General features: G+C 32.3%; 2 protein-coding genes across 3 annotated transcripts; one reads left to right on the forward strand and one right to left on the reverse strand.

The window, feature by feature from the left end:
* RtcB (RtcB RNA ligase) lies at positions 1–25,200 on the reverse strand. Of its 2 annotated transcripts, none has more exons than XM_076487658.1 (11): positions 25,103–25,200; positions 23,189–23,320; positions 18,103–18,249; positions 17,686–17,785; positions 11,187–11,343; positions 10,108–10,157; positions 9,555–9,661; positions 6,728–6,887; positions 6,041–6,216; positions 3,812–4,000; positions 1–544 (listed from the first exon to the last, which is right to left on the reverse strand). In XM_076487658.1, the coding sequence occupies exons 2-11, from the start codon at positions 23,282–23,284 to the stop codon at positions 206–208; spliced, it is 1,521 nt and encodes a 506-aa protein (XP_076343773.1). In that variant the 5' UTR covers positions 23,285–23,320; positions 25,103–25,200; the 3' UTR covers positions 1–205. The 2 variants fall into 2 exon arrangements, with proteins under 2 accessions (XP_076343773.1, XP_076343775.1); XM_076487660.1 differs by having other exon boundaries at positions 25,019–25,104.
* Positions 25,201–25,678: 478 nt separating this feature from the next.
* LOC143243853 (uncharacterized) lies at positions 25,679–27,853 on the forward strand. Its single transcript, XM_076487584.1, has 2 exons — positions 25,679–25,926; positions 26,388–27,853. Exon 2 carries the CDS (start codon positions 26,689–26,691, stop codon positions 27,691–27,693), a length of 1,005 nt encoding a protein of 334 aa, XP_076343699.1. The 5' UTR covers positions 25,679–25,926; positions 26,388–26,688; the 3' UTR covers positions 27,694–27,853.
* Positions 27,854–27,894: the final 41 nt, after the last annotated feature.

The following is a 27,894-nucleotide window of genomic DNA, read 5'->3' on the forward strand; positions in this document are numbered from 1 at the left end:
TATGGATATTCAGTTTTATTTCCTCAGGTTTCAGAACTGTTTATAAAGTACAAACTTTTAGACAGAAGTCTTAATTTATATTAATTTATTATTTATCAATACTTTGAGTCAAGAAAAAGAAAAGAAAAGAATTTGTTGATCTTTCAACAGAACGTTAATGATCCAGTCTTTCAAGTACTTGTTGCTATTTCTTCGATAAGAGTAATTATCCTTTAATCACAGCAATAGGTCTTAGTTTTATACACTTCTTACTGATTCCAGCTTCATGACAAGTGTTCACAACATCAGTTACATTCTTGTACGATTCTGGGGCTTCTTCCATCACAAGTTTTGGTGAAGCCACTCTGATGGAGATTCCCATTTCTGCGAGCTTGTCCAGAACGTCTTGGTAGTCGAGGTTTCTCCGCGATTTGGCTCGTGAGAGAGCTCTTCCCGCTCCATGGCATGTGGTACCAAAAGTCTCTTGCATTCCCTGCTCTGTTCCAGTAAGCACATAACTACAGGTGCCCATAGTCCCACCAATCAATACTGGCTGTCCAGTTAACTGCAATTAAAGGGCAAAGTAACCAACTAATAAAAAAGAAATTTCAGCTTCTATGAATTTAAAGATGATTGTTATATATCACACATTTATACACAGCTTGGTTTAACCTTTACTTACTAGTGACCATTACTAGGATAGTACACAGCTTGGCTTATGTAATGATTCTTACCACATTTGTGTCACCAGAAGAGGTTAACACCCTCCCCTCAAGACAAGATTTTTTTATTCACACACATGGGTATCAAAAAAAAATTCTAGTTAACAGTCTGTTTCTACTTAACTCATGAAATACAGGGGTGGAGAAAACTTCTAGGGGTTCATGACACCTACAAGCTGGCTAAGGTTATTTTACACTCATCTTAAGCAGAGCAGTTAAAACCCATGAATAGGAACTGAAATGATATATGAAAATGCAATCATGTTCTTTGTTTCTCTTCAGATGTTACGGTCACCAACAATGATGGGTTTACAAGTTCCCTATATTTTTGTTCAGCCATTGTCGCAATTTTTAAAAAAATGTATTTTCTGTAAATCTAAGTTATTATTACTACTATGAAATAGACCAAGTAAGGTAATAACCTTTACAAGTCTGAAAGCCAAGATGATGCACAGTTCATTGAAGTTTTTGACAGTGACAACTTCTATAATTTAATGTTCTCAAACTATGAGATGCAAAAGGAATTAACATGTGAAAAGGCCACAGATGTACAGCTGTGTTGCATATCTTGACAAGTCTGATTTATGTAGACAGGATGTGTGCATATATCTACTTCAATACAAAAAATTACATTTGGAGAAAATTTACATTAGGGTTAGTAATTTGGAATGTTATTGATTCAAAATTAATGTTAGTACAATTTAGATTCAAAATTATAAACCTGTATTTCAAATGTAGTTGTTTTGTAAAAGGTATTGAAGGATTAAAAAAATTGAAGTTATTCTTATGTCAAAAAACAAAACAGGTATTAGGCTAGACAGAATTTATCCAATAATGTTCCAAGATTGGCTTAAATGTAGCAATTTCATATAATTATTAAAATTAGTTTTGCCCAATAATGAATAAATTGGGTTTAACTTATTAAAACTATATCAATCACAAGATTGGTCTAATGTAAAAATTCTACATCATTAGGTCAAAGCTAATGGTTTTTAATAACCCACTAATGAACAAATTAGTGATAATGAGGTGGCTTTAATCCAACACAAGTTATGATAACTATATATGTAGAAACGGCTCATTTTGGTTGAGAAAATATTTTACATAGAAGAGTGAACAACGTTTCGACCTTCTTCGGTCATAGTCAGGTTCACAAAGAAAGAAAGAGGTAACTGACCGGAAGCTGACCACATGTTTGAAAGGGGTTGTGTAACTGAGTGTCGGAATGTAGAGGCGGTGTTAGATGTTTGAATATATAATTTTATTTATATTAATATAGGTATAAAGATGTTCCTTTATATTGGTTTATTTTGGGTTTAAGTTGTTGTATAAGTAAGGCTTCTTTAATTTTGCGTTTGTTTATGCTTGTTTCTTTATTTAGTATTTGAGTGTTTTCTATGGTTATGTTGTGTTTATTTAACTTGCAGTGTTCGAAAACGTATGAAGGTGACTTTTTGTGTTCTTTAAATCTGGTTTCCATTTTTCTACTTGTTTCTCCAATATAGAAGTCGTGGCAGTTATCACATTGTATTTTATAAATAATGTTGGTGTGGTGTTTGTCAGTGTAGTTTTTACATAGTATAGATCTTAGTTTTGTGCCTGGTTTTTGAATAAATTTGGTATTAACTGGAATGTCATATTTTGTCACCAGTTTTTGCCAAATGTTGGTTATTTGTTTGCTGAGGTCAGGAATATATGGTATGCAGCAGTATATGGTTTCGCGATTTTTTGATTCGTGAGATATATTTACTTTAGTTGGTTGATTTTGCTTTCTGTCTAGGTGTGTGCGTATAATGTTTTATACGGTTTGTGGAGGAAACTTATTGATGTTTGTGAAGTATTGTTTTATTTTGTCCAATTCATCGTTAATTTTATCTGGTGAGCATAGTTTTATGGCTGTGTTTATTTGGTTTCTTAGTATGTTGAGTTTTTGTTTTGTTTCATGTGCTGAGTCCCAAGGAATGTATAGTCCAGTATGGGTGATTTTTCGGTGGATTTCTGTTTTGAATTGTGTGTCGGTTCTTGTAATCTTGAGGTTAAGAAATGATATTTGATTGCTTTCTTCCTGTTCACATGTGAAGTTAATGTTGGGATGTATAGAGTTAATGTGATTGAAAAAATTAAGTATGTGTTCTGTAGATTTGAATCCCACAACCGTGTCATCTACATATCTGTACCAGTATAGTGGTGGATGTAATGCTGTGTTAATTGCTTGTGTTTCAACTTGTGTCATAAAAATATTGGCTAGAACTGGTGATACTGGGTTGCCCATGCTTAAGCCATTTGTTTGTATATAGTTTTGGTTGTTGAACATGAAGTTTGTCTTTATCGTGGTGAATTCTATGAGGGTTGCTGGGAATGTCTATAGTTGGGTTAGGGTCTCAGATATAGAGTTCTAAGGCTATCTTGCAGGCTTCAGTGGTTGGAACTGCTGTAAAGAGGGATATAACATCGAAACTGGCCATTAAGACTTTATGATTAAGTTGATTTAGATTAGACTTGAAATTAAAAGAGTCTTTGATGAATGAGCTGGCTGATGTTACATATTTGGAGAATGCCCATGCTATGTATTTACCAAGATTGTAATTAAACGATTCATATGTGGACATTATTGGTCGTAATGGACAATCTGGTTTATGAGGTTTGGGGATGCCGTATATTTGTAGTGTGGGTGAGTCGGTTTTACGTAGGTAGAAATAAAGTGTTTGTGAAATTGTGTTGGCTTTTTTCATTTGTAGTAGTAATTTGTTCAGTTACGTCTCATGTGTCTTTGTTGGATTTGTGTGTATTGGTTTAAATCTGTTCATGTCTGATAGGATGTTGTTCATTTTTTGGGTGTATTCATTCGTGTTCATTATGACTATAGTGTTACCTTTATCTGCTTTTAGAAATTTTATGTTTTTGTCTTGTTTTAGGTTTTTAATGGAATTAATGTCTCTTTTTGTAAGGTTGTTTTTCGAAACGTTGTTCGCTCTTCTATGTAAAATATTTTCTCATCTCAAACGAGCAGTTTTTGCATATACATTTCTCTACAAGTGGGTTTTCTCGACATCACTGAAATCATGATAACGTTAATTAAGAACTGTTAAAAAAATGTTAATGAATAATACCTGATAGTCGACAGGGATCAGTGGATGATGTGGAGGAAAAGCTCTGGTGGATCCTTTCCTATGAACAAGAAGGGTCTTCTCTTTACCATCCAGAATATGCTGTTCAATTTTAGCTATATTGTGAGATACATCATAAATCATATGCATGTCCAAATCATCTGGCGTGGAGTTGAAGATCTTAGCAAAAGCCTAATAAAAAAAATATAATTAAGTCAAATTAAAAAAAAAAACATCCAAGTTTTTTTTTTTCAAAATTTAGTAACAAATACTTTGATGATCTTACTCTAAATTACTTCTTTTTACTGTATGACAGTAAAATATAAAATGCTGATATTTAACTTTAGGATGGTAATCTGAGGTAAACAAATTCTATCCCCAAGCCCATACACACAGTACATTTTCTTGATGAAAAGAAACCCACTTGACATAAAAATGCATCTTGGAATGGCTGGTATGGGTATTAACACTTGTTGATAAAAGTGTTAATACCCATACTGACCGTTCCGAGATATGGTACACTTTTCAAACCATACTTCTGATCATAAACATGTTAAATAAATACACAAACCACTACCAAAAATAATTACTAATAAAAAAAGAATTATAATGCAGGACAAATCCTACACATGTCACATTTTTTGGAAATAACAATACCAGACAGTTACCTAACTGTTTAAATACAAAGGGTGTGGTATATACTATACAGCTATTTTTGTGGCCCTTGTCAGGCAATCTTGTGTTTATTTATCATTCTCAATATAAAAATAATCATACCTTGCTTTGTTCTTGTTCACATAAAAATTATGGTATTGTGATTGTCCAATAGAAACAGTCACCTGCTGCTTTTACAAGACAAGTTATTATAACCATCCACTGTTTTGAAGAAAAACAAAGTGATGGTATTGTGGTTGTTCATTGCTTTGATAAAAGTAATTCATGGCATTGTGGTCATCTATCTCTGTCAGAGATGGAAACTTCTCTGAACACAAAAGGTCATTGCAAAATTGTCGTACATTCGTGCCTACAGATAAAAGTCATGACACTATTGTCATTAATACCTACCAACAAAAGACATGCCCTTGTTGTCATTTATAAACGTCTACACAAAATAGTCACAACAGCCTAATAATTCATATTAGACACAGATGAAAGTCACAGAATACAAGTAATTCATAGCTGTCTCCTGAGAAATGTCAAGGTATTGAGGTAATAGATGAATAGTCATAAAATAAATTAACTGCATAAGATAACTTGCATTCACCTACACAAAGTAAATGTCACTGCTGGTATTCATCTTGACCCACAGAAGTCAGTGTTCTTGTTATTCTTAACCCACAGAAGACTTTGCATTTCTTTATGTTTGCACATTTCAATGTTAACAGGACCAGATCTCACATTTGTAGGCCTTTACATCCCTTATATAATCAATCAAGGTCATGGAAGTTGCCATGCACTATATTTTGTAATACTGAACGCAATTAGCATTGGAAGGAAAACTGAAAACAAATCCTGTTCTTAAAAATTTGTTTCCAAGCTTTTTATTATAATACAGTTTATTTAAGTGTCAAAATAAGTTAAATTTTGTAAAAATAAGTATTGATAGAATGAAAAACGTAATTTCATACATCAAGAAATGAAATATATACAAACTTTTAAATCCACCTCTCAATGTACTTGCAGTGTTTACATAGTTTATAAAACTTTCTCTTCTTTTGCCCACTAAAGTAACCGATCAGATAAAACAACCTGACAATTTAATAACATTTTCTATAAATAACACTGCCAGTAATTCTAATGTTTATGTTTCTTGAACCGTGGTAGAATGGAGATGCATTGTGGAGAGTGAGCTAGCCTGCATGCATACTGTGATCTATGCCATGAAGAATTCAGACTGTTCTGTCAGCAAAAGTGGGTCCCTTCATGGTATTAGTGGCCATTTCATTAGATAAGCCTAACTAAGTATGTAATCATACCTACATAAAAGAGGAAAGTCATGGTAATGTGATCAACCCACACAAAATTTGTATGTATGAAAGAAGTGATGGACTGACCATAATTGTACCCACTCACAGAGGACAGTTATGCTACGACAGTAAACCCCCACAAAATTTGGATTTATAAAAAGGTAGTGAAGGACTAACTATGATCATAACTGCCTACCAAAAAGTCATGCTATTATGGTTAACCCACACAAGATTTGTATGTATAAAAGATCAACTACAATCATACCTGTCTACAGAGGAAAGTCATGCTACTCCGGTTAACCCATGCAAAATTTGCTGCTGCTGCCATTGACTTGATATAGTTCTGTCCTTCTTCAGAAGATATGTGGGCACATGCTAACTGTCGGTCGTTTACTTCAATTTTGTCTCGCTTCATGGCTTTCTCCATGATTAACAATGCATCTTTTAGTGAATACAATAAATGGTGTTAAATTCTGTTGTGAAGTGGTAGGCCAGTCCAGATATTTAATCATTTATCTGATGATAAAGGTTTACTGGTATTGTTCACTTAAATCAAAACCCACCTGTATTTAACATGCTTTAGTTATAATTACTTATACGTAATGCCATGAGACAAATCTAATTACAAATTCACTAATATACCACAAATTACCAAATTTGGAAAGCTATCAGCATTACACAAATATAAACAATCCTGCAAACATTAGCCCTAACACTAATTGAAATATATGAAAATATACAATTCGAGATGCAATCATTCAAAATTTGTACAAAAAACTACAATATAGAAAAAATATAGGATATACTGCATTTTAAATGTTAAATACTCATACAAGGATTCACAAAAACTCAGTTTAGAGCCCAAAGGGGGAGTAAACAACTTGATAAGTTGCTATTTGTGATTAAGATCTCTTACAATACTTGAATTCCATATGCCACTGTAAATACATACCTGTGGCCACCTGGTGTCCAAATCCTCTGCTACCACAATGAATCATCACACAAACCTGACCTTTGTTCTCAATTCCCATTTTGCTGGCATTATTTTTTTCATAAATCTCATCTACAACTTGAATTTCAGCATAATGATTTCCTGCTCCTAATGTTCCCAGCTGTTTAAAAGCAAACGTTTTAAAATAATTTTTTGATTCAGTTTCATAAAAAAATAAAGTCACATCGTTCTTACAGGAATTTTAGCAGCTTAAATTTCAGATCAGTTCTAACAATATCAAATCATGATCTTCAAAGAAATACACATTAATGATTTAACAACATTTAAGTTTACCATAAGCCTAATAAGACAAAATCCCTCAAAAGATTTCTTGGGAAATCAGTATTGTAATATACTGAAATTAAAGTATGCATACCATTTATAACTAATGTTATTAAGCCTAGCACTAAGAACAACAGAATCAGAAGAAATGATTTTATAACAATAGGTACAACTTAGCACTTCTTTATAAGTAATGTATTCTTGCTAAAGCATTCATCTGTTGGATGTTTCATTGTTATTTTCTGCCACGTTTATTTAGAGTTGCCATCTCCCAGGTGTTTTGCAACACATTTGTTTACAGCTAGCATGTTTTGTGTTTTATTTATGATTTATTTAGAGCTAACATGTTCTGGGTGTTTTTTTTTGACAAGTTTGTTTGAAGCTAGAATGCTGTGTGCATTTTCTGGTAAGTTTTGCTTGTTTGTTAATGTACCATGTTCTAGTTATTTGGCATGTTTGTTTACAGCTAGATGTTCTGCATGCTTTATGGTATCTTTATAAACCAACCTACTCTTGAAGTTTTTTGAGATGCTTATTTAGAGGTAGCATGTTTATGCATTTTCTGATGTGTATGCTGCTTGTTTATTGGTATATTTTATTCGTTTATCCATGTTTAGAGCTAGCATGTTTGAGCGTTTTTTAATGTATTTATTAAGAGCTAGATATTATACATATTTACTTGTATACACTGATGCCAAATGTATCTTAAAAGACTTTTCTCAGATAAAGTCTTGATTTTACATTTTACACAAGAAATCTTACAAAAGCAATAACTATTGTGTACTTTAATTTTTAGCTTACAAGATACATAGTTCAGTAACTTACTAGCCTTCATTTTTCTAATAAACCCCATACAATGATTGAGAAGTAGTGTTAAACCACACATCAAGGCTACACAACTGTAGAATTATCATGGTAGATTTTCCCCCAGAAACATTAAGTTTTAGATGCTATTTGGTGCATTATTGTGAGTTTCAATACACTAAATGTAAAACTTCTAACCAGCCATAAATAATGACAAACTCCAATATCACATGTAACGAGACACAAGGTGTCCAAAAATTATGATTCATTACATACTTAAACTACAAGAAAGAAGCAGTTACAAACTGAACATATTGCAAATTTACAAATGTACTACAAGTGGAAAGCATGCAACCAAATATTTATTTGAATGAAACATGGTGTACCATTCTATTTAAGTTTGTCAGATAGAAAATGTCTGCATACATGGATTAGCTGAAATATAACACCATGACTGTCATGGTCACCAGACATCACTTCTCTGTCATCAAGCAAAAGAGGCTATCTGTTGAACAAAGAGAACTGAGCTGGGGACAGTACGTGAATGGATCATGATGAAAACAGTTACTGTGACCCTCAATATACTAATCAACACAAATGGAAGTCAAATAAACTCAATACCTTGATGGACACAAATGGAGCACATATAGAAGCATTCTGATAGTAAACAGCATACTGCTGTAAAATGCACATGTTCCACATATAAACTACAAACCACAAGTTGATAGCTATTACAATAAGTGTCACAACTTTCAGGACTTTTGACATTAACAAGGGTATATGATAAACCTGTGCTATTTTACAAACATTAAAATGGTGACAAAATACAGCTTAAAAAAAAAAAAAGGTCAGAGTAAGTATTCTTCCTCTTAGCAATTTAGATTTCACCAACATGCTGAACACCACATTTCTTTCAGCGAATTAGTCATACAACAGGAGACGATAGTTATATGCAGTGAACACTTGTTTGTAACAAATTTCTTATTGTATATTATGTGGTTACAAGTTAAGAATTTGCCAATAACATTAACTTCTGACTCACTTAAAACATGTGGGTATGAATCAACAGGAAGACCACCAGCTACAATTCAAGTGTTGTATCCTGGGTTACCATTAGCAATCAAAGTGTTGGGGGTTCACTAGGATATCTGTGGTACAAGGATATTCTAAAGCAGCCACAATTTTTAAAAAAAAAATAAAGTATCCACTATCTATACATATCACAGAGATTAAAAAAATGAGAAGTTACACCAGTGAAAATTAATAACATGAGGGTTCCCTTTGAAAAAATTTGCATTTTTGCCTTGTTAACAAATACATGGTAATGTGTGTATTGTGTGTACTCAGAAACCCAATTTGTGAATATGTTCTGTTGGAGACTGTCAAAGATAAATGTTACTATTTCACAGCTTCTTCCCACAAATGTTACATGAATTTGGAATAAAAGAGTTTCCTTTTGATTCAGGTTTGATATAATCACAGATCAGTAGACAACTTGTTGCTGGTGATTACTTAAAGTGAAATTAAGAAAACAATTAATTAAATGGTCATCACATAGTAACAATTGATTAATATGATTTAACTAAGAAGTAAGAGTGCATTTTGTTTTTGTTATAAACTATTACATGCTCAAAATGGAAGATGAAAAGTTAAGAGTTTCAAAACTACCTATTTTGATACAATGTTTGTCTAATAGACCTACCTGAGGAAGGCCTCGTTTCTTAGCTTTCATTGACACTTTAGATGGGTCTGCATTCAACATTCGTCCATATTCTTCACAATGCTCTTTATCTTCAGCCCAAGCATAGCCTATGTGTGTATTAAGAGAAGCATCTATTATCTCCCTCTGGAAAACTACAACATTTAACCAAACAAGTTTTATCCACATCTTTTAAAAAGTATACACAATTCGACCAGATACAAACAAGTTTCATCCATGTCCTTTATAATCATTTCATTTTGTGTGATCAAACCTACAAAGATTAAATTTGAGAGATGAAGAACTTGAGGTTCCAAATTTATTACACTCATGTCTAACATGAAGTTCATTAAATTACCAGTGTGAAAATGAAACAGGTAAATAATCTTACTTGTGAGAGTTTTAACCAGATGAACTTACTATGAGTGAAGAGTCAAGCTTTATATATACACACACATTTCTATACTGCTTATCTTAGCAGTGTGAAAGTTCTAAGTTAATATTATCAGTGAGTAATTCAAACTTAGCAGGTGATCTGTATAAAAATAATACATACCTTCACGTAGAGACCAATCCATACCCATTTCCAAAGCTTCTTCCAAGTCCCTGTTGGAAAAAGTTCATTACATGTGTTGAAAATTTCCTACAGCTTCTAGAAATAACTTACACTTAAATCTGACCTATAATTTACCCACATATATTCTACAGATAGTCCATGTGATATTTTTAACTTTGTATAATGATGTTGCTAGCTTCAATATATTTGACTGACAGTCCTGGTGCAAGGAATTAGAAACCAACAAAACTTAAAATTTGATAGACTAACAGCTCAACTTAGAATTGAAAACTAAAAGCTCACCTTGGAACATGTTCTAGCAAGTTTTTAGTCTTATATTGATATTAACTTTATACAACAAATTGTGTGTTGTTTTGTTTTAAATAAACATTGGAGTCATCAACTGATTTTACTCATTTGTTCAGCCCTTAAAAAAGTTACTAAAACATTAGTTATATAAGATACTTCTGAAATGCTTCCTCCAAAAATCTACATTGTTTTATGCAGTCTTATGGGTTTCAAACTTTTCTGAACCAATGACTGCACATGCATTCTAACTGTTCTTTTAAAATTCATAAGTGATCAGAGAAAATAAGAAAATTAAGTTACTATTAAAAGTCTAACAGATTGAACAACCTAAAAGATATTAAAACTGAAAGGTTTAACTTGGAATTTAAAAGCTAACAACTTAAAGTTGTATTAACTTTTCTTTCTTACAAAAGAATAAAAAAAGATTCTTGCATTTACAGCATAAAAAGTATTTGTTTAATATCTTGCAGCTTTACTAATGAAGGTGTTTGGTTAAAACAATGATACAATGTTGAATACAAGTACATAAAGTAAAAGAGACATACTGATGTGACTGAACGAGACCTAAAAACTTTCTTAAATGGATGGGTACAAAGAGCACAAATCTGATAAAGTAACAATGATACAATTAATACTTGACCAACTAGGAAATTGATAGTATTATTATAAATTTCTAAGTACAAGAATGATAACTTAATAGCACTAGATTTAATAAATAGTTAACAGAATATGAAACTGATAAATTGACAGAATTAATATTTAACTCTCACCTAGCATTCATTGGAATGATTCCTTTTGAACCCACACCAACAGGTATGTGATCAAACATGTTTTGGGCCAGCTGTTCTTTCACAGGAACAATGTCTCTTTCCATGAGATTTGTTCTTAAGAGCCTTACCCCACAGTTAATATCAAAGCCTACTCCACCTTAAAACAAATGAACAAACTTCAAACACTGTCTAAATTTGAATGTAAAACATATCAGCACCTTAAAACAAATAAAACCATGAAACAGTTATTTGAATTTCATGCAAAGCCACACCAGGGCTACCTGTACTCACTATCCTTAATTTAGCAGTGTAAGACTAAAGGGAAGGGAGCTAGTCATTACCATCCAGCAGCTTTTTGGTTACTATTTTACCAATGAATAGTGGGATTGACTAACATTATTAACAACACCACAGATGAAAGGGCAATGATGTTTAGTATGACAGAGATTCAAACCTATAACCCTCAGATTATGAGTCAACCACACTAACCACCTGGCCATACCAAGCCTCTAAAACTAAGTGAAAGCATGTTACATACCAACCACACTAACTCTGCTATATTCAGTGTCAATAAGTCCTTTCACACAATACTAGACTCATCAGGCCAGCTGGGATACAATATGTTCCTGATGTTATTCACATATATTTCTTTGACAATGACTGTTATGACAAACTAAGTTAATCAAGTGAATTGTTATTTACAAATCAAATATTTAGGGTAAGAATTAACAACATTAATTTTTAACAATATATATTAACTAGCGAGTCTTTCATTATATATTAGGTCAACAGAAACTAGATTTTAACAAGTCACTTTCTTAATTTTTAAATTTTTTATTACTCGTGTGTCAATAGGTTCAAGTACTTTCATCTTGCATTTCATATAAAAACTACCCATGTGAGTATATTACATTATGTATCATTCATTGAAAATAAACTATAATGTTTACTTTCTCATTCAGATATCCTTTGTTCAATGTTTACAGTTAAAAAGGTAAAGGTATAAATAAGAACAGTAGTGCTTGTACATTTTTGCTCACAAATATTGCTAGCTTATAAGAACAGTAACTTACCATACACTGCCACTAGCAATTTGTTATACATACACCCAAGAACTTACTATACACTTAGTGGTCACTTTATTAGGTACACCTGCTCTCTAATGCAAGTAGCCAAACAGTAAATCATGTGGCTGCAATTCAATATATAAAAGATGCAGACATGATTAAAATGTTGAATTGTTGTTTAACCAAACATTACAATGGGAAATATGTGGGATCTAAGCAACTTTGACTATGAAATGACTGTTAGTGCCAAATATGGTGGTTCCAGCAGCTCTAAAACTGGTGACCTCCTGGAATTTTCATGCACTACAGTCTAGAGTTTAGACAGAATGATATGAAAAACATCCAGTGAGTGGCAGTTCTGTGGGCAAAAACACCTTGTTAATGAGAGGTCAGAGGAGAATGGCCAGACTCATTTAAGCCAACAGGAAGGCAACAAATACTCAAATAACCACTCTTTACAACAGTGGTGTACAGGAGAGCATCTCTAAATGCACACTGTGTCAAACCTTGAATAGGATGGGCTACAGCAGCAGAACACAGCAGGCTCCACTCCTGTCAGCTAAAAACAGAAATATCACACTACACTGAGCACAGAATCACCTAAACTGGATGACTGGAAAAAAACATTACCTGCTCTGATGAATGTTTCAGCTACAACATGCAGATGGTAGGGTCAAAATTTTGTGTAAACAGCATGAATCCATTCTGACTTCTGTTGATGGTACAAACTGGTGGTGGTGTAATGGTATGAGAAATGTTTTCTTTGCACATATTAGGCTCTAATATTAGCATCATTTGAATGTCACAGTATACTTAACATTGTTTCTGATCATGTGCATTCCTTTGTGGCCACAAGTCTGTTTTTCCAATGTATACTCCAAGCAGAATAATGTGTCATATCACAAAGTACACATCATCTGAACCTGTTTCCATGAAGATGGCAGCAACTCCAGTAGCCTGCAGTTCCCAGGTCTCAGTCCAATAGAGCACCTTTAGAATAAGGTGGAACAGGTAGTTTGTAGTATGGGTGGCCAACAAATCTCCAGGAACTGTGCAATGCAAGCAAGTTAGCATGGACCAAAATTCTTAATGTTTCCAGCACCTTGTTGAATCCACACAGCAAATAATTCAGGTTGTTCTGGAGGCAAAAGAGGGTCCTACCAGTACTAGATAGGTGTATCTAGTAAAGTGGCCACTGACTCTATACTAGCATCAGAAATGTATTATTCAGTTACACTAGGATGCAAGAGGGTAATGGCTGACATTTAAGATTATCATGTTTAGTTTAATTGTTGTCCATTCTGAAAAACTTGTGGGACTCAGCCCAACTTAATAGATGCAACTGACTTTCTGTATGCACAAGATATTCTGTTGGTGTGTTTTATAATGGGCTGTTTTAATTTACACTAAACTTTGTCCACACCCATTTTACTCACACTAGGAAGACTCTGCTATCTAATGAATCATTAGATCATCTAACTGATACCTGTTGATATATTAGTTTTACCCAACAATACCACATCATTACTGAAAGCAGGTTAACTTTCTCACTAGAAGTAGGTCAGAGTGTACTTGTCACGACCTTTCAGTTGTATACCAAATCTAAATTTTATTATTATATACAAAAACTTGACCAAAACAGTTAATAAATCAAGTTAATATTACACAAGTTAATTTTAAGGAAAGTTTAAAAAATCCTCAATATATCTTAAGATGTAGAAAGCAAATGTCACAATTCTCTCCTTTCCAGTTTAATTAACACCCTTCTAAGAAGTCTGAAATTTAAGGTAAATTACTCAATAGATACTACCAAGGCAGAGCAAATTTTATAGCCTTTAATCTTAATTGTATACAGAGTCAAACTAATAATTCAAACTCACAACAGTTTAATGCCACACCCTCTGTTTCACAAAGCACCAATAATACTCTGACATTTTATACTGTACTATTTATAACTAATATAAAATCTTAACTTTCAAATGATGCATTACATTACTTTGTTTTCTGTAAAGATTGTCCATTTCATTTTCACTTTTAAAATTGTCCTTAGCAATCTTCAGGTCAACATGATTAAGACAAGATTTAAAGGCCTTAAGCTAAAGTTTAAGATAGTTAAATGACATTGTTTGCTTTGTGTGTATCATGTTGCATTTTTAGATGCACTATTCAAACAAAAATTTGGTGTAATTTGGTGTACTAGTATCATTAGTTCAAAACAATATGCTTAATTTCATTATCAAGCTAAAAACAAGAGATCACAGGTGATTTGTTTTTAATGTATAATATTTCTTATTATAAAACTACAGTAAAAATATTAGAAACATTTGGTTAAATTAGGTAAGATGAATAAAATTCTTCACAAGATATGCTTTCAAGTAGTTCATGCAATACGTAATTCAAAATAGCAACATTAGCTAAACTTTCACCAAGTGATTTACAACTTGTTTGGCAAGATTACTACCTAGACACAGGTCAAAGAGCAAAAGAACAATAAAATTAAGTACAAGCAAAAGTTTATTTTTTCCATGCTTTATGATATTTAGAATGAGCAATTGTAGTATCCAATTACAACGTGTAGTTATTCTATTAAAAATAAAAGGTAACTTAGGTTTACTTTTTTTGTGGTTACAAGAATGGCCAAATTGACCAACTGCATACAGTTAGGGTAGAAGAGAAAGTTCTACAGAAAAAAAACAAACTTTATATTGATTTAAGATATTTTTAGAGATTATGCAAATGAAATTTGACAATTTTCACATGATTGTTTTTGAATTTTGCAGAAAGCTACACAAGTGTTCTGTGCTAACAATCCCTAATTTAGCAGTAAAATACCAGAGGGATGGCAGCTAGTTATTGCCACCCACTGCCAAATCTTGAACTACTCTTACTAATGAATAGTGTGATTGACAATCATATTATAATGTCCCCCATGGCTGAAAGTGTGAGCACGTTTGGCGAGATGGGGATTCTAACCCGTGACTCTCAGATTACAAGTGCTCAAACCACCTGACCATGCTAGGCTTATTCAGATGAAGAAAAGGATTAACCTTAACACGAAAAATCACGCTGCACTTGGAGTAGCCAACACTGACTATGTATATGGACAAATATTTAGTAAAGATACTTAAGATAACTGATTTTTTTTAATGTATGAAGGACTTGTATGTTTACTGAAAGCTTTCAAATTTTATGAAGACAAAAAAAAGTTATATCAAGGAAACTAATGGATACTTTGGGGGTTACAAAATCAGTGCAATTCAATGAGCTCATAGTAAGAGGGTTAAGTACTGAAAGATTCACTTTGAGAATTGTGTCAGAACCATTCATGATATTTGATGCATTTTCTTAGAACAAAGTAAGTAATTTTGTTTTCTATTTCTCATATATTCATTCAATTGTCCATAAATTTCCTTATCGCATAATGAAATGACTACCAGGAAAATGCTTGACATTACAAGGACCATGTAGCAAATCCATACATTCAATTGCCTTTCTTTAAAACTTTGTATTTATGTCTAACAATGTTGTGTTCTGCAGAATCTGAATGTTTGATGATTCTGTCAGACTCATGGTTGTTTGATACCTAGCTGAGGCAGCTTCTGTTACACAAGTATTCTCTTCCACTGATACATCTATTAAAATGTGAAGTAAGAAAGTGAATATTTTGTTAAATGGTAACTACTGTCATGAGTAAGAAAGCACATGCTACTTTTGAAAGGTATTGTGTCTGTTACCAAGATATCAGTGGAAAATAATCAGTTACCACACCAATTACAAAACTGCCGAGATTTTGAGAAATGCTTGAAAACTAATCATTTCAGTTTGATGTACTTTGAGCAGTCTTTCTACAGGAAATGAATGCTAGAAATTACATATTTTGGGTAATACTGTTATGGTTTTTAAGTTACTACTTACTTAACATTATGTAATCCAAAAAAACACCTGCACATTGCTCAACAGAGAAAACAACAAAGTACATGGTCACACCCAGTGCCATGCACTAACCTGCACTTCATGAAAGACATTTAAAATGACAGTAAAGTATCAAAGTTAGACTGGTCACAAAATTTTTCCCTATTAAAATACTTCTAGCCACAGATAACTACAAGTATTTACATGGAAAAGTTAGATTTGTTAAAAGAACTATAATATTCCACTAAATTCATAACTTAGCCATTTTTTAAATTCAATGTTTATGTATCCCATAATTTCCAATATGCTGTGAAACTAATGAAGTTTTAAATAAATATGTATCAATTATATGATCAAAGAATTCCGACGGTTACATCGTTCTGGCCAAAAGACTTTCTGCTTAAATACGCATTTCTCTCAACGTTATAGACAAACTAATGAACACGTCTTTAACATTACTTGCAGCAAAAAGACCCATTCTTCAAAATAATGGCAGGTAACACTGGTAGCAGATTCCAGTATAAATCTTACATCTGATACTGTAAATCCTTGTTAAATTCTCAGAATATTTTGTCCAGTCATCAAAATCTTTTGTAATAATCCTTCACGATGCTGTACAAGGTAGTAATAGAGAGTCTTTCAACCCATGATAAAATTACTTGTTTCCAAACTTGAAATACCCAGAAAATACACAGATGATTTACTCTTCCATACATTTATTCTCTCTATGAGATAAACCAACACTAGATGTCCTTATGATTTAGTAATTTTGATCAAGATATCAGCAGTAAGGTTAATTTCAACTACACAACAATTTAAAAGATGTTTCCTCAATCTAGTACTTCTACTTTCATTCCTTTGTTGATGCTGATATGAATTAATGGTGTGATCAGATACCTTTTGTTAAAGACAACAAATGGCGAGTTTTAAGCTTCCATTAAAAACTTAACATTTCTTCTTTCCTCCTTTTCCTCAAAACATTTCAATTTCTAGATGGTTGAAATGAAACCAGAGGTCTTACAGACCTTTCACTCCTCTGGATTAATGGTTTATGCCACAAAAACAGAACAAAGGTTTATGTAGAAAAAGAATCTTCTGTTTCTGCTGATATTAAGCAGATCTGTTGGCCACAAAGCTGATCAGGAAACAATCTCAAATAATGTTGGTTTTAGTTATGTGGTCTGTGTTCTATCTGTTGAAACATGGGCAGTCCATTTTTGGTATTAAACTTTTGAAGTGGAGAAACTGGAGTTCAGAATTATCACGCGAGAAAAAAAACTTTTGATGTTAAGACATTAGAACTTAGGATATTTTAGAAATATGAATTATAAACCACTTTTTTGTTCCAGGATAGTAGACGAATTGATAATAGGAGTTTATAGATAAATTTGGAATGCAAAATGGTAAAAGGTCATATGTACAAAAATCTATGTTTTGGTGCAAAGGATTATCCAGAACTATAACATGCTTTTTTAATTTCATACTTGTATTATTTTACTTTCTAAATGTTTAAAACTTACCAGGAGACACCACTGCTCGAGGATCATTCATGTCGAAGGCAGCCATGTTACCAATAGCAAAGCCATAACCTGAATGAATATCTGGTAAACCAATTGATTTCTGGTAAAACAAAATAAAGATTTGGATGTAGATTGACTGTACCAAAATAAATCTAAACCTTTATTGTAATTAAGTGTGATAAACACCTTTGGAAAATATAAAATAACAAACTTGAAATATGCTTCATTGAATTTTTTTATACTTTCATTTAAATCTTTCAGCATCACATGTAACCACATTGTTAACATTACACAGTACTACAGTGTAACCACTACAAGTTTGAATGGTACACAGTGCTGTACACTTAAATAATTGTCCATTAGAATCAACAAGCATACATTTTACTAACTGGTTCCTATGAACTCATGACTACTTACACCAACAATTCCAGGAAGAGCAGCAACGTTACCAATCTGTTTGACTCCTGGTAGAAATCCACCAACCATTCCAGGTCGACAAGAATTTCTCAGTTCATCAAACATTAGCTTCTCAAGGTATTCATTAACATAGAAGAGACCCTCAACCTAAGAATACAGTAAAAATATTTCTGCACATGCTACAATATATTCAGTGTTGTACAACAATAGTTATATGGAATTAAACATTAACTCTCATTACAAATTCAATTCCAGGAATTAATCTTAAACCACTTTGCACTTGTTAGTTTTCATACTATTACTTTCAATGCAGTCTATGCATCTTCACAAAATTTTACGGATTCAGTAAATATTACAAGTTTTTCATCCACAAAATATCAAATGTTTAAGTAATAATTTGCTTGTCCATTTTTCAATTGTTGAATAGATCTGATTTTAAAATGTTAAACATATAAAATTGAAAAGTTTCATGTGTGAAATTTTAACTTTTTAATAATCAAATATATTTATTCAGAAAAAAAACAACAACAAAACATTGTCATTTTGACTGTTGTACTGCATGGGTTTGGTCAATTTAACAGACTTTGTAACCACAATACAAAAAGGAAATAAATATATATTTTTGTTAAATTATGGAATAACTACAGCTAACATTACAAAAATAGCAATGAAAAAGCACAATTACACTTATGTTACAGTATTCAAATGATATAAATTGTCTTAGGATTGTTCTAGTAGATTATTTTATAAAAGTCATTTTGGTTATAAAACATGACATACATGTGTTATTACTATTTATGAATAAATATTTAAAGTTAAGTCAATTTTCGCAAAACACAGAACAGTACATGTAGAAATACAGAAAACAGCTATACATTCTAGTTAAAAACCCTGAACTTGTGCTGTAACTTGGTAAGCCTTAAATTTCACACATGGAAAATGTAAAATATTTTAGATTTTATAAATGCACTACAAAATAAAGTTCTAAATTAGTTATCACTACTAGATAATTTACTATAATTTATTAGGCTTAGTAACTAATCTGTATTAGAGTCTTAAAAAAAAGAAAAAAACGTTTGAAATATGATCAGAGATTCCAGGTAAAAATAATATTACCACCTTTCAGGGTCTAAGAAAGTTACATTGGGGAAATTGAGCTTTTGATCGATTGTAAAACCATGACTTAATAAAGTAAGGAAGTATTTCTGTTTGATGTACTAAATACTGTTATTTCAACAAACAGGAAAGACAGGAGGTTAATTTTTCATATTCTAGTTTGTTAGTATTGGTAACAAGTTTTTAAATTTTCACTTGTACATCAGAGATATCAAATCTAGACCAAAACTGCATTTAAAACATATCACTCAACATGCAAAAATCAGCATTTAGGTATTTTTTTTATTCAAAATTTACTTTTGAATTAAGAAATTAGTGTTTAATAGTAAAGGTTGAAGTGTAATCTATGGTTTGATTCCAAACTTGACATACATTTATAAAATAGTTGTTCAATAAAATTTTGAATACAAAAGCTATAAAAGGTGATGACATGACCTTTGACCACTGACCATAGGAAGACTAAAAAGTGAAATGGTTAACTATAATTCTGTAAGTAAAATAATGTTTAAAAGTTCCTAATACAAGGTTATTAAACAAATATTTAATATAACAAAACCAAAATTCAAATGTGTATAAAGTCCTAGAGAATATAATTTTGGCACATTTTAATAAACCTAAGAACAACCATCTAAGCCAGAAGAAGTAATTACACTATGTAACAAAGTTTTTACTACTTTTTGTTCAATGGGCAGAAAGTGTTATTTACCAATTGCTTGTGCCTAAAGTAAATGGAAAAGACATTTTTCTCTTCAAACTTTGCTTTTGTGACCTGGGAGCATATAACAAAAACATGATGGGAGACTATATTTGAGGGCTGATACATGAAAGTGATTTACATTACAATCGCAAATCTCAAAAAATACTCACTTCTAAACATTTTTTGTATAACTTTAGTATAAATAGATGTAAATCTTGATTCAGATGTTTTATTCAAACTTTATGTAAAAGTAAATATTTGCCCATTTTTACATAGAAAATAGGTTAATTTCTAAATTTCATTATCCAGGTCACAAAAGCAAAGTTTGAAGGGAAACAATGGTCATTTTCTGTACTTTTACAACATAAGCAAGTAAGAAATAACATACTATCTAGGAACAAAATTTGTATTACACAGTGTTACAGAAGATAGAAATTATACACTACATGGCCAAAAGTATGTGAACACCCTTTCTAATTAGCGAGTTTGGCTATTTTAGCCATACCAATTGCTTACAGGTGCATAAAATCAAGCATACAGTCATACAATCTCCATAAACAAACACTGGTAGAAAAATGGATCATATTGGAGAGCTCAGTGGCCTCCAATGTGGCACTGTCATAGTATGCCACCTTTCAACAAGTCGGTACAAATTTTTCCCTGCTAGAGCTGCCCCAGTGAACTGCAAGTGCTGTTATTGGGAAGTGGAAATCTCTAGGAGCAACAACAGCTCAGCCATGAAGCAGTAGGCCACACAAGCTCACAGAATAAGACTGCACATAGCTCGTAAACATTGTCTGCTCACTGTTGCAGCATTCACTACAAAGTTCCAAACTGCCTCTGGAAGCAACGTCAGCACAAAAACCGTTTGTCAGGAGCTTCTCAAAATGGGTTTCCATGGACGAGTAGGTGCACACAAGCCTAGGATCAACATGTGCAATGCCAAACATCACCTGGAGTTGTAAAGCACATTGCCATTTGACTCTGGAGCAGTGGAAATGAGTTCTCTGGAGTAATTAAATCACACTTCACTGTCTTACAGAGGAATCTAGGTTTGGAAGATACCAAGAGAATGCTACGTGCCTGAATTCATAGTGCCAACTATAAAGTTTTGTGGAGGAGGAATAATGGTTTGGGGGTAGGCTCTTTAGTTCTAGTGAAGGGAAATCTTAATTCTACAGCATACAATGATATTCAGTATACAATTATATACAATGATATAAAATGTGTGCTTCCAGCTTTGCAGAAACAGTTTGGGGAAGGCCCTTTTTTGTTTCAGCACGACAATGTCCCTGTGCACAAAGCAAAATCCATAAATGCATGGTTTACTGAAGTTGGTGGGGAAGAACTTGACTTGCCTGCAAGGAGCCCTGACCTCGAGAGAGAGAAAGAAAAGGCCATAAGAATTAACTGTTCATCCTTGCAATAAGCTCAATGAAGAAAAAAAGTCAGAGAAACAGCACTGTCGTCCAAGTGGATGAGAAACAGCACTGTCCAAGTGGATGATTCTTAAAATAAACTTCAAAATAAAAAAAGAAACGATTTCTAAAGAATATCTGAATACTTTATCACCTTATAAACTACTATTAATTTCTCAAAATAATAATTGTTAAAAATAACTACATCATATACTTTTTAAAGGATAAAACTAACATGCTAGGTGGAACATTGTATGAACTCTTTCAAACTGTCTTATAAAATTTACTTACAGAGAACAAGTTTGCCTGAGAAAATTTTGGACTGACTGAATCTATAAAAGATGTGGGTTAGGAACAATATGCTAGACCCACTACAATAATAAAATGGTTTAGAAAGAGTTGGACTGGTCTAGATATAAAGATGTGGACAGGATGCTTGGAAACTTATTGAAAAAATCTTATTTTTAAAAATAAATCTCACACCAGTAGAGTTCATTATAAATGTGGCAGTAAAAGTTTAATTTAAATTTCATGCAAAACTACACAAAAGCTATCTACACTAGTATAAATAATTTAGCAATAACAGAGTAAAGATAATGCAGCTATGCACCATCACCAACTCTTATGCTACTCTTTTAGCAATGAAAGATGGGAACCGACTGTCACAGCTGAAAGGGTGAGCATGTTCAGTAATTGGATCAGAATTCATTACCCCCAGCTTGCGAGTAGAATACCCTAACTAACACACCACGCTAAGCAGTAAAGAGTTAATCTGCCCCTTCCTTTCAGTAATAATTGTTCAAAAGTCTGTTAAAACTTGGTAAAAAAACAAACATCCAATGCAATTTGCAAGTTATATATTGACCTTATGTTCCACAATTATCTACTTTTAATGGAATGCAAACTTAGAAACATTTCTGAAACATGGACTATAAGCAAACAAAAAATGTCCTTAATTAACCACAGTGTTTGTGTGGCAATTGAACATTTAAAATATGATGCACAGACTTGAGAAAAAAAAAGTTTAAAAAGTCAGTTATGGTACTGATGCACATTTACAACTCAAACTTGTATACTTTAAAAAAAAAAGATAAAAAAAAAAAACTTTGATTTTCATTTATTAAATTAGAACAAAATTTGGTAGCAAGTAGTTCAACTAAATAACCAAAAATCATTTTATTGTACATCTACAGACACATTATCTTGAAAACATTTTAATTCATATGACCTATGAAAATTAAACTTAATTCATATCTGTAATTTACACATAATATGGTAATACTTGTTCTGTGATATTGGTTTTCAAAGTGGGTAGATATCCAGCAGTCAGGAACAAACGTCACCCTTGGTAGTCCAAAACTCAACTATTGACAACTTTAAATCACCTGTTGACTTAGAGAATGAGTAATAAAATTATCTTAAATAAAACAATCTGAATAAACTTTGGGATTGGAAAAATAAACATGGATCATAATTTATGGTTACTGCAAACTGATATCTACGTTTGTCACAAGATGTCAAGAACGATCTTAAAAGTAAAGTACTGAATACCCAGCAGGACATAACTTCACAATCATGACCATTGATAAGCTTCCAATATGATAATATATATAAAATTGGTGATAATATTTTTGGAAATTATCATCATTCTCATTTATTAGCGAGGTGTTTAGTATTTGATAGATTATATTTAGCTGCCAGGTATCTAGGCACTGCATTTGTTTTTAATATATTCTAGAATGCATGTAAAAACAAACCAACTTGTATAATGCATACTCACACTCTGAACATGAAACTTGATAATTTAATGCTAATTTTCATTAAAAACAATTTTAAAGATCACAGCTGAACAAACCTTCATATTAGAAACAAAGCCCTTTTTGATTCTCCAACAACAGGATGAAATCTTTTCCAAGTAGCTGCATTCTTCGTTGTAACTTCGAACACCCATTATTAGCTTTGTTTTCCCATATAAAGAAATGTTATTCTGCAAGAATTAATATATAAATAAATATTTTAACTTATAAACAATACAATCATAAGGTAGTGTGGCCTAAATTCACCAGTTTACTAACTTGCAACATCTACTATAGACATTTAAACTGCAAACGACATTTAACATTTTATAGCAACTTCCCTCATCAGCTAACCCTAAAATACTACATTACATTATGATTAAGGTACCAATTATACAGCTAAAAGTAGGATCTAAGTTATCTATGGTAGTCTTGGTACCATTTATTCTGTAAACGATATATCTAATTTTACAATCTGAGTAATTACAGAATAATCTCAAACATTTATTAAACAGATTTAAACAATATGGTCAGAAATTATTTCTTTAACTATTCTAGTCTTACATACATAGTTCACACAAATTCACTTATATCAATGTGAGGTGGAAGAAAAAATACAATTACAGCTGTACCAGTTACAAGTACACAAAAACTATACAGAAGACAATGAGGTAGTGACAAGTTACCTTAAAACACTATCTGCTTATTATGTAATATTATTTGAAATTACAATTAAGTGCCAGATCTCTTTCATTAATTAACTGATTAAACAGGCCTACAAATTTAAACTCCATTAAAAGATGGTTTGGTTTTAATAACAGATTTTCCATAATTAAGCTATGCAGATCTAGAAAATAATATTCATTTGTTCTGTCATGTAAGGATTTTTACAATGCAGAAAAAAAATAAAATAATTTAAGTTTTTTTTACTATAACATTTTTTTTTAATTATTATTATGTTTGGGGTTCTAGAACAATCAATAAGATTAAGTTGCAATTGGTCTAGAGAAATCTATAGCCAGTGGTTAACATTTTAACCATAACATAATGTAACCCAATTTCAATGAAAATAATTCACTTGTGTAAAAGTACACAACATTTTGTGAAAAATCTGTACAAGATACAGAAAAATGGATAACAGTTTTGGATTTGACATGCAGGTATTACTGAAGAACATTGATAAATTTCAAAACATTAAAACCTATCACAGGCCTATGCAATTAAAAGTTAGACTTGAGTAAAAATAATTAAAGTATTGCAATACTGGACACCAAGACATGTTTTTTGCTATAGTCTATCATACTCTACCTTGTTTAAGTCATAATTCATTGCTAACTCTTCAATTTTGTAAGGGCAGAAATTCAACCAAGTAACAAGTCTACAGTTCTTTACTCTTACAAATTTATTTTTATTTTTAAGCACCCAGATATTATATTGACAATCTAATAATCAGTCATGAGAAAAACCTCATGATCAGATTGCTGTTGAAAAAATAAACTGCTAATTATCAAATATTTGTCTAATCAATCAACTGTTATTGTGTAGTAATACTACTATCTCAATCTACAACTTACAAGCTAGTCGCTCAACACTTTAATAAACACCGTCAGCGAAACTTACAATATATTCCACTGCGATTACATACAGTTAATGTGAACAAGAAAACAATTGTTTTAATTCTAAATTAGTTACTGATATATAATGTTTTACTCCTACTATTATTATTATTATAGTAATTTTAGTATATTAACTTTATTCAGTCTCACTAAAACATCAAAATATCTAAAGTAATAATATATCCAAAGCGGAGATTAATAGCACAATAACTCTTGTATATTCACTTAATATATATATATATTATATATTTGTGATAACAGACACCAACACACCAATCACTTGTTATACTTTACACAAACAAAACTGTAGTTTTTAACCACTATTAATAAGTTGCTTTATGACTCGAACTGTCATACCTTCCTAAATCACTTCGACACGTTTGGTACTTAAGTTGATACAGAGAATCGTCAAGATATAAGATTGCGACCTCTACCAAGAAACATATTATTCAATATTTTCATGAACTACATTTTATTTTGAAATATACACAGTTTCGTGAAATTTAGAATATGAAATGATTGATAAGATTTTTTCATTTTTAATATGACATTTCTTTGTAACTTTGAGGTGAATTTAAATGAAAAACATAAAAACTCTTGCCTAGTTGAGTGCCTGAGAGTATATTTTGACGTTAACACTTTGCATACTGTTTTGCCACTAAATGTCTTCTCCCCTACCTCCCCAACGGCTGAACAGTAAGTCTGAAAGCTTATAACGCTGTCGTTACTTTATAAATAAATAAATTTATAAATAAATAAATGGACATTTTTTCATGATAATCTTTTGTGATAATGTATGAACGAAAGAAGAAAACAAAAAAATTTACTGGTAAATTCCAATAATTTATTAGTATATTAACATAATACAGACTTCTGAGTCTCAGAACAGCCCATAGAGGTTTTGCGTGTGACGTCACTCTTGACCTAGTTACTGCTGACCGCCATGATGGGTGGCACGCTCGGCGTGTTTATATTCCAACACAAGGGTGATTCATAGTCAAAAGTGCGCGATGGTACACTCCTGTTGTGCATTTAACTGTTCAAATCGACATGGACAGGTGTGTCATACTACAGATTTCCTAAAGATCCCGACCGAAGAAGACGATGGATTGCAGCTGTCAATAGGAAAAACTGGACACCCACAGAGCACACCAGACTTTGTAGTAAACATTTTGTGTCAGGTATCTATAATTCATCTATAGCCAGGCTGAATAAATTGAAACTTACATGCATGATATATGTATAGCAGAACACACTGCAGCACCAGTCAAAGAAATGTTTTTGCACACTTTTCTTTTACTTTTAAATAACTGAATAGTAAATTTACTGAAGGAACAATATCATTCATGATGAATAGGTTATATAGCCATTTGTACATTAAGGCAAAATGTTAATATCTCTCAAAGGACCAATTTAAGTGATTCATCAGAAAACCACAACTGGCACAAGATTAAAAAGTGTGCAAATAATTACTTTGTTGGCTGTATATTCAGTTGTTAAACAATGTTCAGCATATTCAGTTATATATATATATATATATTCAGTTAAAAGTGTACAGTGTATCTGTTATATATATATATAAATATTATCTGATGATGCCTGTAGATCTATATCTTAACTAAATTATTGTACTCTGTTTCAGGGACGAAGAGTAATAATCCTCTGTCACCTGACTATGTACCTTCCATATTTCATTTTACACGTTCTCCCCTGAAGAGAAGGAAAGCTGCTGAATTGTGTAAATATGAAAACAGGAAAGAAGTGACCAAAAGGAGAAAAGAACAACAAAAGAGACATGAAGCTGCTGCTGGGCTGCTTAACCTTGCTTTCATAGAATCTGCTGGCGCTGCTGCCACTGATAGCAGCTGTACTGATTCTGCTGATGAACTTGAAGCTACTTACGATAATTTTGACTTGTGTACATCACAATATACAACTGAGACATGTATGCAGACGGAAATATCATTCACAGACTTAGACTTGAATCTGAATGCCAACAGTTGCGGAATGAAGTCCTCCACTATAAAAGTATAGCAAAAGGGAACTGTTTCGAAGATGCTACTTTTGCAAATGACGACGAGAAGGTCAAATACTGTACAGGTCTGCCGTCATATGCAGTGATGATGATCATATTCAACCAAATTTACAGATATTTCCGAGATACACAGTCAGTCTCTAAATTTCAACAATTCATATTGACACTCATGAGACTGCGATTGGATGTGCCACTGCAGCTCTTAGGATACATATTTGGATTGCACACCTCAACAGTATCACGCATATTTCAGGAGGTCATAAATGTCATGAATATTCGACTGGTACCAACATTTGTTTTCTGGCCTGAGAGAGAGGAACTAAGAATGATGTTGCCCGTGTCTTTTCGTGAGAAGTTTTCAAAGTGTGCCTGCATCATTGATTGTTTCAAAATATTCATACAGCGGCCGTCAGACCTCCAGGCACGAGCAGACACCTATTCAAGTTACAAGTCCCATAATACTGTCAAATACCTCATAGGTATTGCTCCGCAAGGAGTTATAATTTTTATCTCAAAGGGATGGGGAGGACGAACAAGTGATGTCCATCTTACCGAAAACTGTGGGTTTTTAGCCAATATAATTCCTGGTGATGTTATACTGGGAGACCGTGGGTTTACTATATCTGAATCTGTTGCTTTCTGTAATGCAGAACTTAAAATACTAGCTTTTACAAAAGGAAAACAACAGCTTAGTGCACTGGATGTTGAAACTTCACGTGTCCTTGCTTCTGCGAGAATACATGTTGAGAGGGTGATCGGCATGGTACGCCAAAAGTATTCTATGCTTGAAAGTACTATTCCAATTACGCTGTTACAAACTGATCAAAGTTGTAATTTAACAACATTAGACAAAATAGTAAGAGTAGCATGTGCTCTAACAAACATCTCTCCATCTGTTGTGCCATTTGATTGACATTGTCCTATATATATTTATTGTACATAAGACACACCTTCATTTTGTTTACATTTCAGTATTCATTCATGGGTGCTTGTTTAAGAGTTACACTTTTGCATAGTTTAAAACTACCTTGTTAAAAAAACTGTACTTCTGGAAATCTTAAATAATACATAATGTATGCTATAAATTCATATCTTAAATTTTATTTTGCCTGCA

This window comes from Tachypleus tridentatus, chromosome 1, assembly GCF_004210375.1.
Source record: "Tachypleus tridentatus isolate NWPU-2018 chromosome 1, ASM421037v1, whole genome shotgun sequence".
NCBI lineage: Eukaryota > Metazoa > Arthropoda > Merostomata > Xiphosura > Limulidae > Tachypleus > Tachypleus tridentatus.

Bases quoted from the DNA above. Each gene is read 5' to 3' on its own strand.
- RtcB (XM_076487658.1), bottom strand. From the start codon at position 23,284: ATGGGTGTTCGAAGTTACAACGAAGAATGCAGCTACTTGGAAAAGATT. The intron at 6,217-6,727 runs GTATGTATTTAC...ATTCACTAAAAG, and splicing joins TGGACACCAGGTGGCCACAG to ATGCATTGTTAATCATGGAG. The intron at 4,001-6,040 runs GTATGATTGTAG...TTTTTTTATTAG, and splicing joins TGACTTTCCTCTGTAGACAG to GCTTTTGCTAAGATCTTCAA.
- LOC143243853 (XM_076487584.1), top strand. From the start codon at position 26,689: ATGTATGCAGACGGAAATATCATTCACAGACTTAGACTTGAATCTGAA.